This window comes from Terrapene carolina, unplaced genomic scaffold, assembly GCF_002925995.2.
Source record: "Terrapene carolina triunguis isolate 2854851 unplaced genomic scaffold, T_m_triunguis-2.0 Scaffold414, whole genome shotgun sequence".
Classification (NCBI taxonomy): Eukaryota; Metazoa; Chordata; order Testudines; family Emydidae; genus Terrapene; species Terrapene triunguis.
In genome coordinates, this window is record NW_020664765.1 from 368,592 (window position 1) to 382,354 (window position 13,763).

The 13,763-nt window shown below is 42.6% G+C and overlaps 1 protein-coding gene across 1 annotated transcript; it reads right to left on the bottom strand.

Annotated features, from left to right (window-relative positions):
• Positions 1-442: 442 nt before the first annotated feature.
• TMEM52B (transmembrane protein 52B) lies at positions 443-4,699 on the bottom strand. The gene is made up of 5 exons (XM_024192513.1): positions 4,646-4,699; positions 3,923-3,966; positions 2,726-2,764; positions 1,410-1,570; positions 443-687 (listed from the first exon to the last, which is right to left on the bottom strand). The coding sequence occupies exons 1-5, from the start codon at positions 4,697-4,699 to the stop codon at positions 443-445; spliced, it is 543 nt and encodes a 180-aa protein (XP_024048281.1).
• Positions 4,700-13,763: the final 9,064 nt, after the last annotated feature.

Genomic DNA, 13,763 nt, shown 5'->3' on the forward strand with positions numbered 1-13,763 from the left:
TGACTAAGCCACGCCTGCCACAATGAGCCATCAGGAATCAGTCAGCATCTTCCGGCAGGACACCAACACTTGCCAGCAGATTGGGTCAACAGAATAACCCTGGTGCAAGGACTAACTATGGTGCTAGAGACTACGGTGATGGGCATCTTATTGATGTGTGTAATGAAAATAATAAATAATAATAATGAATAGCAATAACTAATTAACAATAAAAGACCAAGGAGGTATCAAGAGAGATCCATGAAAATATTATGAGTCATAAAGTATTAGGAAATTGAGTTACTCTCTTTCCTTGTTCAGGACATTCGATTAAAGAGGAGAATAACCTGAACTGTATTCCTGAGCCCACCTACAACAGATTTTGGATTCTCCCCTTGAATATTAGCACTCTGCATTGTTGTCCAAGTGAAAAAAAAAGAAAAAGAAATTGGGTGCATTCACATCAGGGGAGGTCTTGTTGTGAATCATCTTTCACAGCTGACGCCTGTTGCTTTTCCTCTAGCACTGGGGCCAGGTCTGGGACTCTCTGCCCAGTCCGGGCTACCGTGAACCTGCTCATATGTAGGGCCTCCTCATAGACTGGAGGGGTTTCCGATCCACAAGGTGGTGGTGATCCTAGCATGGTATTGTGGGAACGTGCAACAGCCAGTATCCTCCTGGCAGCAGGACCAAACACTGAATGCAGAGCTGAAAGGGGTGAGATGGGGAAAGGTTAATCTAACTCTGGAACCATCAAATACCGGACTTGAGCCAGACAGAGAGCACAAATATACTTGCTGTGCAAGGCTTTTCCCAGCTACACACCCTCAGTGCCAGTCACCTTCCTTCTCCAAGGCCATCCCTTCTCGTCAGACACATCCTCTACCTAGACCTTCCAAAAATGCTTCTCTCAGCTGCTGGACCTGTCCTCATTCCACCAAAAGAAGTGTCCCACCCTCATTTCCTACTTCCCAGCTAGCTGGATCTTCCAGATATATCCCATGAAATCCCCCAATCCCAACTCACAGATGCCCCTATTCCCCAGCAGAGAGCAACCTGGCCCATACACCAGCTGTTAGGACCCTCCCTCTACTACCCCAGTAAGTGACATGATGATTTATATGCAGCTAAGACCAGACCTGATCCCTGAACCCATAGTTTCAAACTTTTGGGGCTCTAGGATTTGGCACTTTAAAGTATGTTATGGGTTCTAGACTTTAGGGGACAGTTCCTTAGCTGGTGTAAATCAATGTAGTGCTATTTACCTCAGTGCAGCTGTATGATTTAAACCAGCTGAAAATCTAGCCCTTGAAATTCATGGGATACAGAGGTCTGAATTTTTCAGACCTTCAGTTTCTGGATTCTGGAATATGTTCGAGGATTCTCAGCCTTCTCTACATCTACCTTGGCTTCTGCATGGTCACACTCACAAGTGATAGTGCTCTGGAGAGTGTTGTCATGATCAAAGGCAATGACGGTGACCTCATAGGGGTGGGAACCCGACTCCTCCCCTGCCTGCCGGCAGCAGCACCTCACACAGGCTGACACCAGGCCACACAGAAGCAGCAGCCCACCAATCACCACCACCAGCCTGTAGAGGTAAAGGAAGCAGAGTTATTGCCATACTTTTTTTATGTACACACACTGAATGGTGTGACAAAGTTCCTCCTCTACCTAGGTGGGTCCTGCGCTTATTGGCGGATTTGCTCGCCTCACAGATTCACCATGTGGGTCGGTAAACGGCCCAGAGACCTTCCCCTCTGGTAGAAGCCACAGTCCAGGTCAAATCCTCCTGTGTTTGATCAGGAGTTGGGAGGTTTGGGGGGAACCCAGGCCCACCCTCTACTCCCGGTTCCAGCCCAGGGCCCTGTGGACTGCAGCTGTCTAGAGTGCCTCCTGGTACAGCTGCGTGACAGCTACAACTCCCTGGACTACTTCCCCATGGCCTCCTCCCAACACCTTCTTTATCCTCACCACAGGACCTTTCTCCTGGTGTTTGATAATGCTTGTACTCCTCAGTTTTCCAGCAATATGTCTTCTCACTCTCAGCTCCTCGTGCCTTTTGCTCCCAGCTCCTCGCATGCATGCCACAAACTGAAGTGAGGTCCCTTTTAAACTCAGGGGCCCTGATTAGCTAGCCTGTCCTGATTGATTCTAGCAGTTTCTTAATTGGCTCCAGGTGTCTTAATTATCCTGCCTGTCTTAATTGGTTCTAGCAGGTTCCTGATTACTCTAGTGCAGCCCCTGCTCTGGTCACTCAGGGAACAAAAAACTACTCATCCAGTGATCAGTATATTTGCCCTCTACCAGACTCCTGTACTCCAATGGTCTGGGTCTGTCACATAGGATTCTAAGAAGTGATTACACTCATTTTACTAACATTTACAGAGACAGTCCTTTTTTAGAGAAAAACACTCAGCTGCACATCTGTGCTGTGAAATCTGAGTGTTGTACATCTTAAATTTCTTATAACAAAACTAATGCATTTAATAAAAATGCATGACTGAGAAGAGGGAAAGAGATATGTTCATGTTTGTTGAAGATAATGTGTTATCTAATACTAATAGCATCCAGCAGGAGTGGGAAAATGCAATACATCCTTCATAACACTAGAGGGAACTGAGGTAAAGAGTAGAATGGAGGAATTGTTCGATTTTTGTCACTTAAAGGATCAGATTTAATTCTATCAATTGCTTGCTAACTTAAGTGACAAATACAAATGATATTTATGTAAGGGTAACCTTACCAGATGTACCAGAGACGGACCCAATCAGTGCTTGAACAGCTGAGAAAAAGAGGGTGAAAGAAAGAGTTAACAACATAACATCATAGAAATACGGGATGGAGAAATTCCCTTTTTGATCCTATCTTGTCTACCATGCCAACTCCCGTCTTCACTCCATCTGATGAAAGATTGGAGACTGGTCTCCACTCTAAGTTTTAAATGACTCACATGATGAAGCTTCCACCACTTCTCACTGAGGAGACTATTCTTCAGTCTAATAAATCTCATTATTAGGATTTTTTTCTTAACGGCCAGCCTCAAATTTTCTCTTTTATTCAACTTCATCCCATTTGCTCCAAGTTCTCCCCCTCACACACACACACACACACACACCTCCTGACTGTTATTCTGTTTACATCCTTCAAATACTTGTAGACAGTTCTAATGTCTACATCTTCCTTATTTTTTCTTCATAAATCAGCCCTTCCAGCCCCACTATTTTTGTTGTTTTTCCTTTGAATTTCTCTCCCAATTTGTCACCCTCTTTTTGGAAGTGCACATTTCTTTACCTATAATTAGTAGAGTTGATCAAACAGATCACAAAGATGTTTTGCAAGACATTTCTCTAAATAAAATATTAAATTTTCTGTGGCTGCTTTTACACTTCTTTTGCATTCACTTTCTGTTGATATTCCTGCAAACAGCCTTCCTAGCAGGAATGTTCACAGCAGAATTTACGATATAATCATTCAAATTCCTACTGGTGAGTATTTGCATTGGAAACCCAGTAAATGTTACTCTTCCCTTTAGGAGCACAAACAATATCACTTGATCTACGTGTCCTATCAAAACTAACTAATACAGCCCGAATTCTGAATATTGAATCCTTACAATGAACTGCTTGCAAAACAGTGATAGAACAAAAATTAATCCCAGAAATTTCTTGGCAAAAGTTTTCAAACAACCAATACCCGGGGGGGGGGGGGAGGCAGACAATTTGCAAGCACAAAGACAGAATAAATTGTATGTTAAGAATTAGTAACTCAAATCTAACAAACAAACTTTCTGGCCCTGGAAAATGCTTGCTCAAGATTTACCAACACTGTTAACTAAAGCAAACTCTATTGGTGAGAGACAAGGCCATCAGCTGAGATTCCTCCCATGTCTGTCACTCCCCCCAACCTCTTCTGAAAAAAAATGCAGGATGTGTATACTCACTGTTCAGCATTCACACAAGCCTCCTCACATCTCACTTGGGGAAACTACAAGGAGAGCAAAGGCCATCAGGGCGAATTGTCCTCACTCAGTCTCCTCGATGTCCTGTGTTCAATATCTCTCTCATTCACCCCAATGCCAATCCTAATGTCCCCACCCGTGGATTCACAGTTACCCACCCTCTTTTGTCCCTCTCACCCACACCATCATAAATCTGAATTCTCCTCTCCCCCATGCAAACATGTAATTTATATTTTACCTTCCCCTGCCTCCATTATAGCCCTAAATTCCCTTCTGTTCTCTCTTTCCACAAACAGACTATTACCTGCTTTCTACATCCTATATGACAAATCTGAATTCCCCTCTGTTTCTAAAAACATATACCCATCAATATCCTATTATTTACTGTGTCCATTACAAATCTGAATTCCACACTGCACTGATGGATCTCCAGTTACCCCATTTTCTATCATTCCTCAATGTAGATTTTATTTACCCCCCCCATTCTCTTGCTTCACTTATCCCCACTTGCTCTACATCCTAACATCCTCTTTACTGCTTTGAATTCTCCTCTGCCCCTACTTTATTTCCCCAATACTTTTAAATATCAGGGAAATTCTTACTTCAAATCTATCTTTGGCTCAAATCTCCTTGAATTTTCTGATGTAATACAGTGCCCCAGCAGAGGCCAAACTCTGCCAAAGAGGAACCTATGATGTGACTCACCCAAGAGAGATTTGCCAGAGCAGAGAGGGTCACGAGCGGGCTACCGATCCCCATGAAGAAAAAACAGCTGACCCTGCTGTCCCATGTAGCTCAGGGCCAGTGCCTCCTTCCTAATTTCAGTTCATCCTCGTCAGTCCTCACTGTGGGGTGAGGAGCAGGGAAACTCCCTTTCCACGGTGAGTTCCTTCTCTCTTCTTCTTACTCTACTGCTTTCTGCACCCTTCTGGGTTTGTCTTTCCCTCTCACGCACACTCTGGTTTTCTGTCTGCCTTCTTCTCTCTTTGTCTTTCTCTTTATATATTTCTGCCAATGTCTGTCTCTCTCTGTTACTCTCTTTCTTTCCCTTCAGAAGGGAGCTCAAACACCATCCAGTCACTTCAGGAAAAGAACTGAGGATGCCAATCACTTAGCTTTGCTATTTCCAACTGATCTAGCTCAGGGAATCAATGAGAAAAATTTACCCATGATCCTGAAAGAACTGAGAATGGAGAACTCTCTTCTATGGGAGGTGGGGGGAAGGTGCTCTGACCTTATTCATTCCCAATTACTTCTCTCCCCTCCCCCTCGTCCAGGGAGACTGGTGCAGTTTGAAGGTCATTTGTTCACCTTCTGCTTTACTCCGATGTGACCCCTCCTATTCTCCTCCCTCAACACCCTCCCATCATTATGCTTTTGCTATTTTGGCCTGCTGAGTCTAACCAGAAGCCCAGAATCAGAATGGAAAGCACATTGCACCTGGGACATGCCTGCTGGCGCAGGATGGGCAGAACGGTGTGTGTATGTGTTATGGAATACCTAAAAACTTCTTCACACACACCTCACTCTTAATATGCAGTGCTCCCGTCTTCTCAGCTGGTGCCTCTCCCCTTTGCTCTGGTGATCACCTCAGTCCTGAGATGCAGAACTCTCTAATATTCCAATCCTGCCCCCCATCTTTCCAGCTCTACCAAAGCACGCAGTCTTGACCTGCAGAAACTTCCACTATTCAAGTCTTGAGTGCTGTGGAAGCAAAAAAAGAACTGACAGGAAGGGGATTGCAATGCATAACAGTTTGTTAGCAAGAGTCAGGCTAACTGTAACCCTAATAACGCGAAATTTGTAGAAGCAAGAAATGTGTAAGGCGAGTGGGAAAGAACTGGGTAAGAAGTTGTTGCGACCTTGTGTAAATAATATGGAATGTAGACTAAGAGTCTACATTAGTGAGCAAAGCAAGATATCAGAATGACCTATGTATAAACAAAATGCAGCTGTTGCTCATTATTGTCTGTAACAAAAGGTATAAATGCTTGCTGTTTATTTTTTTTTACCTGTTTTTTTTATATATATATATAATTGTTTACCTGTTGAGAGACCTGTTTAGCTCTCTCCCTCTATGCAATTGATAGAGAGAAAATAAAGTATCTGATTTGCTGTACCCAAACAAAAAGTGAGAACTCTGTTATTCTCCGACAGTGCCTTACACAGCTCTGCCAGTGTCCCTCAATCCTACCCTGCAGCCCCCCTGCTATTCCAGTCCTGGGCTCTCCTCACAGCTCTGCCAATGCCCCACAACTCCTTTACCATAGTAGAGAATGTTTTGTTGCTTCTCCTCCTGCATACATTACAGTCGTCCCTCCAGCTATTTAACTTAATAGGCCTCTTTTAATGACCTGCTGTTTTCCCTCTTGTATAACCACTTTGGATTTCTATTACATTACTGCTTACGGGTATCTATGAAGTGCTTCCATGTATGTAATTAGCATCTCTCTCTCACACACTGTTTCCAATAGTTGAAACAGGAAAATTGCTCCTCAGTAATGCGTTATTATTCCTACCCCGCAACCATCCAGGACTGGTATATGAATATATGTTTGAGGAAGTGAGCAGTGCAGAGACTAGTGGAACTTGTTACTCCATGTTGCAATCACGTTGCATCCATATTAAGCTGGTGAATCATTAGCCCTGGTCATGGCTATTAAAGGCAAAGAGCAGAACCAATGGATTCATAAACATAACACACACATTCCCCCCGAACAGGGACTAAGAACCGTCCACTATGAGCAACCTCCAAAAGAGTCATGGGCTTCTCTGACTGTTCAGATAGCTATCTTTCTATCTGTCTGTCTGGTCATCTCTCCCTCACCCTTCTATCTAAATTAGTTTATGATCTGGGCCTATATACTGAATACTGGTGTGCAAAGGAGAAACATGCAAAAACACACTAGAGGCTTCTTTCCCATCTGCAGACTACTTCAGATTCCTGTTCTTCCCTTTCTTTAAATGTGCCTATATATTATGGAAGTTTCAAATGAAAAGACAGTACAGCCTTCACTGAACAGCCTTCACTGTGCACAACTCTTAGAGCTGACGTGGTTCAACACACAATAACCAAAAAACCAAGTGCAAATTATAAGCGTGGACTCAACCTTTCTGCAACTTTAAAACCCAGCCTCATTTAACAACCTAGAAAAGTAGAAATAAATCTAAAAAAAAGTCTGGATCATTGCATTTACAACTGATTCACGGTGACGCTAGATGTATGACCATTTCTCAAAACTGTTCTTTCCAGCCGCCAGGTATTCAGCTAATGTAAATCAACCTTGCGTCACTGAAAGTCAGTGGAGCTATGCTGATTTACACCGGCTGAGGATCTGGTCCATCATATGTAATCATCCACGGAAGTCTAAATTGTCAGTTTTTAGTTTTAATTCAATAGCTATTGACAATAGATTGTCAATCAGATTTTTAGTAAAATGCTAGTATTAGAAGAAAATTTCAATTTTAGACTGATCAAATTTGGCAAAATATCACATGAAGTGATAAACATTTCTCTAATGAAAGAGCGACATTATAACCAGAAATTGTGACCTTCAGAGAGCACATGATCATTCATTCTGGCTGAACTATGTTGGCTCCATTTCTTTAATTTCTATGGCCTCTGGTAATATCATGGTTATAGTTGGACATAGTAATTTAACCATGGCCTCGTTAGTCTATTACACAGTGACAGAATAATTCACATTCAATTTGATACTTTGGCTCATTTATCCCATAATTTTATTTTCCTTTGATTTGTTTTACAGTGAAGTGAGTTTTCTCCACCAGATTTCCCCCCTTTTTAGAAGTTTAAAGCAAGTGATTATACCCTTTACAAAATTGCTCACAAACATCCTTGTCCTGTTGATGTGTTCTGCTGTTGTCATAGATTTCAAGGGCCCATTACATGTTCAGCAGTGAGCTTCGTACTTCCTACTGGGGCTCCAGTGACAGCATAGTTTGCTGGTGAACAGGCAGAGAACTCCCCCTTTTACACACCCACACACACACACTCCTGGGCTAATGCAGTCTCAGCAAGGTCTCAATCCCCTCCCAGATTTGATTAAATTCAGTTATGCAGTTCTTGGAAGTTAATGGAAATTTCCCTGCTTTGTTATCCTTCTGAGGAGTGTTTTTTTAAGGCCAGCTTCTTTAGTCATATCAGATATTTCCCTTGTGAATTTAGAACAGAAGATGGGAAAGAGTTTGGGGTTCATAACAGCCATTTGTTTTTTCCTGTAGTTGGAGAAAGGATATGCCCACTGTTTCATGTACCACATGCTGGGTAATAACACAAAAGGACTCCAGATTGTAAAACAAAACAGGCTGTTTATTAAGAGAACTATTTACAGAGATGCTGCAACTGCAGCATGTGCATACAGACTGACTTCTTGGTGCCTTCTCTAAACTCTTCCTCCTGCAACCTGTGCTCTAGCTTCCAAGTTCCAAGCAAGTTGCTGCACCCACCTCACAGAAGATTCAATGTGGTGGCTGAGCTAGGAGTTAGCGGTCTGCACTGCTGTGCAAGAAATCCATGGAGTCCAGGTCACAGTGCCCATTTTTCCTAGTGAAAGATGTAAGAGTTTCACTGTGTCAGGAGAATAGGACCTCTGATCCTTTACTCCCTGGGGCTGGTGAGGTCTGGGAATGATGTGGAAGTAGGGCTTGGTGCCACCAAAGGGGTAGCATTCTGCTTTGCCCAATACTGGTCTGTTGCCCCCTGGAGTGACAACTAGTGAGAATGCTACTGAGTCTGGGTTCTTGTGCTCCTTGAATTAGTGCCATGTGCTGCCATGCAAGAGACTCAAGTTCAAGACCTATTCCTGATCTCTCACAGGCAGCAGCTGGGACTGCTACAGAGTCTAGGACTGGTTAAGGGTCTGTCTTAATCTCAATCAAATAAGAAACATTTTGGGGTCCTGCTGTTTTGGAGGCTCTGCAACTCATCCATATGTCCCTTTGCAGCAGTGGGACTAGAGGGACAGGAAACAATTCATTTTCAGGTCTCCAACGAACCTCAAGTAATAGGACCAGAAGAAAAGGCAACTGATGTCTAGAGTTCCTTCTTCTGATGGCTTGGGGCCCTGCAAATAGTAAAGCTGGACTCTGGTATGGTGCAGCTCATCTGTAAACCATGGAGAACCAGTATCTATTCCTAGTATTGGTATCGCACTTTCTGGAGTTGGCAGCACTGAAAGGACTGGGCCTGATACCTACAGCAGTTAGTGCTCTGCGTTGCCTAATGAAAGACCTGGGTTCAGTTCCCATTCTGATTCTTTTAGTCCTTAGGTGGGATGTTGGCTATGAAAACTGGATCTGCTACACCCTAGGAGTCAGAACTCCATGCAGGAGCACAAAAGCACCTAGAAGAACCAGTTCAGTTCTCAGGCTTGGACTCTTGTTCTCCACAGGACTAGTGAGGACTGGGAGCATTGAAGAGCACTGTTGTTTGAATTTATTAAGTGTTAATAATTGCGTAATAAAGTTGAGAATTGGAACACATATTGCAGTGAAGCCTCAAGAAATCTGTAAAGCACAGTTTGAATCTAGCCCTCTCTAGCCCACTTCCTATTAATCACATTTCAGCTCACTCTCTCTGTCTCTCCATAAATCTCTCTATGCATTTATAGCAGTAACCAAGAAATGCAAGACTCCCTCTCCCATTCCCACTGTGTTTCTGCAGAGGCAGATGAAGAAATAAATGTCAGTTTGTGAATCTATTGTAAAAGCTCCCACAATGTATAAAACAAGCTTCCCAAATGCCCCAGATTTTGTTTTATAAAACTCTGGCATGAGTCAGTCCCCGCCTGATTTGTAGATGAATCACTCTCTCATTTCTAATGACTCTGACCATTCAAAGGATCACACCCAGAACCGTATCTCTGTCGGTCTCTCCCTCTGTGTGCTGAGCCATAACCTGGATTTCTCTCAGAACCTTGCCAAAAATGGCTGAAGTGACCTATGCAGATCTGAAGTTCATGACACGGGGGCAGCCCAGGAACCAAGAGCCCCATGAAGCCAAAGCGAAAGGTAACAGAGTGGGGTAGATCCTTACATGGTGAGCTTGCTTACTTAGAACACAGCATTCAATGTTGTCCTTCTGTGTATGACACTGATGGGACCTCTCTTAGAAAACTGCATTCAGCTCCAAAACCAGAAATCTGTTGACAAATTAGAGGGAGAGGAGCTATACTGCTAAGAAGCTGGAGGGGTTGGTTTTCAGAAAAGAGTAGAAGAGTTAAGACTCATATTATCCCCTGATATGCACACAAATGATCACCCTTAAATCACTGGGAATGAAGCCATTTGGGTGGCATGGGGGTAGAATTTGTTTCTCAGTATATATCTCTTACCTAACCAATTAGTAATGAAAGAATATGACTAATAGCTACAAGTATTTGAAGAGTGTATGCACTTAGAATGCAGAGGAACTCTTTATGCAGGGGCAAAGGGGTCTAACTAGGCATAATGGGATGAAGTTAAGGAAAAAGGGACATTTTCGGGCTAGATATTAGGCATCAGTTTCTAGAGGTCAACGAAATAGTCGTCCCAAGGGAAATGATGGATTATTATTGGGTTATTTAAAACTGAATTGAACAAAACACTTAAGAATATTCTGTAGGGAACAATTCTGGTGGAACAAGGGATGGAACAGATGGCTGGAAAAAGCCCCTTTGGCCTTTAACTTCAGAGTCTATGAAAATAATGCTGTGTAGCTTCACAACAGTGCTGTGTGTGTGGTTGATCCCTGTTCTGTAGGGTATATACAGTTTTTAAAGTGCTTTGGAACCATTCAGGATTAAAGGTGCTAGAGGAACAAAGAATTAGTCTAACAAAATTCCAACAGGATCCTAATTTATCAATTTACAAGACTGAGGAACACTTTCCTGGGGGGATTCTCTGTCAGTAGCCAATCTGGTGGCTACCCCATTACCAGCCCTCAGAAGGATCCCTGGATCTTAGATAGAGAGTAAAGTCAGACTCTGTAGAATACTTCCCCTTAGGGTTGGGAATGGGGGATGGTTAATCCAGATGTTGGATTGTTTGGATCCACAGGATTTCACAGGGTGCCTTCAGTACGGAATCAATATTCCAGCTGAGTCTCTTCATCTTTGGTAAAAAATAATAATAATCAGAGAAGTAAATGAGAGCTCAACTTATTATTGTGTGTGTGTGTGTGGTTATGCATCCATTGCCTATCTGTGTTTGCATATATGTTTGTCTCCATATTGCTTGTATGTAGCTATATATTTCCACGTATGTCTATGTTTGTGTACTCTCTGTGCATCATGCCTGTGTTTATATGGCCAACATTTTCAAAAGTGATTTTGAATGTCCATTTTTGGGGTGCACAATTTGAGACACCTTTCAAGGGGCCTGATTTTCAGAGGATGTGTGTTTCAGAGGGTATTTTCTGAAAATTAGGCCTCTTCAAAGTATCTCAAGTTGGGCACTCAAAAATGAAGGCACCCAAAATCACTAACCACAGCTGAAAATCTTGGCCATGTTTTAGACATATACATATGTGTTTGGTAACGAATGCATACGGTGGGGAGGGTTTTTTTCTTACATGTGTACATTCCCGTGTCTCTATATGTTAGTCACTTACATCCTATTCTGTCCATCTCAATATTTTGAACCTATCCATATATATAAATGCCACTGGTTATTTCTATCTCCATGGTCCATGCAGTCCTTGGCATCTGTCTGCTGAAGAGGGGGCCAATCACAATTATTAGGGGAGTTTTTGTAAAGTATTACTATGAACTGGACTGAACCCACCAATTCATTTCACATAGCTGCACAGCCATCAGACAGGAATGACTTTCAGTCACTGCTGACTTGGGGCTATGTATGAACTGGTGACCTAAATGTGAGAGCATCCATATATTTGTCGATTCCCTTCCTTTTCTTTATCTCAGACTCTCCCACTCTATCTCCTTATTGGCGACCTACAGCAGTGATTCTTGGGATCTTCTGCTTCGGTTTGCTGGTAACAGCTGGGGTCCTGAGTGTGAAGTGTAAGTATCAGCAAGGAAGCTGGGCTAAGAATTCAATGTGAACCCTTAACATATTTTGAAATAAACTAAGGAGAGGAAATACAGTCTTGTGGTTCAGACACAGCTTGGGCATTAGCGGATCTGGAAACTTTTCCTTGCTGTGTGATCTTAGTACCATCTCTCTGTGCCTCAGTTTCACAGTCTTTGAAGCAGGGATAATGCGTGTTTCAAATGCTTCCAGGGAGCTGGGGTGTGAGGTTTAATTTCCCTCTTATCCCATGACAGCTTACTTTGCTTAAGAGCCTTTGGTGAGGGACCTTGTCAAAGGCTTTCTGAAAATCTAAGTACACTATATCCACTGGATCCCCCTCGTCCACATGCTTATTAACCCCTCAAAGAATCCTAGTATATTGGTGAGGCATGATTTCCCTTTACAAAAACCACTGTGACTCTTCCCAAACAAATTATGTTCATCTATGTGTCTGACAATTTTATTCTTTACTACCGTTTCAACCAGTTTGCCCGGTACTGAAGTCAGGCTTACTGGCCTGTAATTGCTGGGGTCACCTCTGGAGTCCTTTTTAAAAATTGGTGTCACATTAGCTACCATCCAGTCAGGGCCGGCTCCAGGCACCAGCTTAACAAGGGCGGCCAAGGGAGAGGGGCGGCACCTGCGGCAATTCGGGGACGGCAGGTCCCTCACTCCCTCTAGGAGCGAAGGACCTGCCACTGAACTGCCGCCGCTGATCACGGCTTTTTTTTTTTTTCCAATTGCCGCCGCCGATCGTGATCGCGGCATTTTTTTTTTCTTTTGCTTGGGGCGGCAGAAATGCTGGAGCTGGCCCTGCATCCAGTCATTTGGTACAGAAGCTGATTTAAATTATAGGTTACAAACCACAGTTAGTAGTTCTTCAATTTCACATTTGAGTTCCTTCAGAACTCTTCGGTGAATACCATCTGGTCCTGGTGACTTTTTACTGTTTAATTTATCAATTTGTTCCAAAACCTCCTCTAATGTCACCTCAATCTGGGACAGTTCCTCAGATATATCACCTAAAAAGAATAGCTCGGGTTTGGGAATTTCCCTCACATCCTCAGCCATGAAGACCAATGCAAAGAATTCATTTAGTTTCTCTGCAATGGCCTTATCATTCTTGAGTGCTCCTTTAGCATCTTGATCATCCAGTGGCCGCACTGGTTGTTTAGAAGGCTTCCTGCTTCTGATATACTTAAAAAAAAATTTTTTTTGCTATTACTTTTTGAATCTTTGGCTAGCTGTTCTTAAAATTCTTTTTTGGCCTTTCCTAATTATATTTTTACACTTCACTTGCCAGAGTTTATGCTCCTTCTGTTTTCCTCACTAGGATTTAAGTTCCATTTTTTAAAGGATGCCTTTTTGACTTTTTGTTCAACATATATACATTTATATACACTTCATATGCAAATATATAACATACTCTAATATTAAATGGAACAATTTCATTCTAGTTGTATTGTGAATTGAAGTCACTCAGGTTTCCCATCTAGTGAGTGAATGGCATGAAAACCTTACCCAGAAAAGGGAAATTCTGGGAAACCTCACCCAGCAGTTGGAGTTTCTCCAAGCGCAGAACCTAAACCTTTTGGAGACTGTGCAGCAACTGGCAAGCTACAGAGGTAACTTTTTTTCTAGGGAGTTCTTGTTGGTAGAGCTGGGCAGGAAATGTTTTTATTTCCATCCCACAAGAGTTTATGAAAAAATCTTTTCTAGGGTTGAAACATTGAAATCTAGAAAATTTTCATGAACCAATAAACTGAAAAAAAATTGGATCAGGTCAAATCAA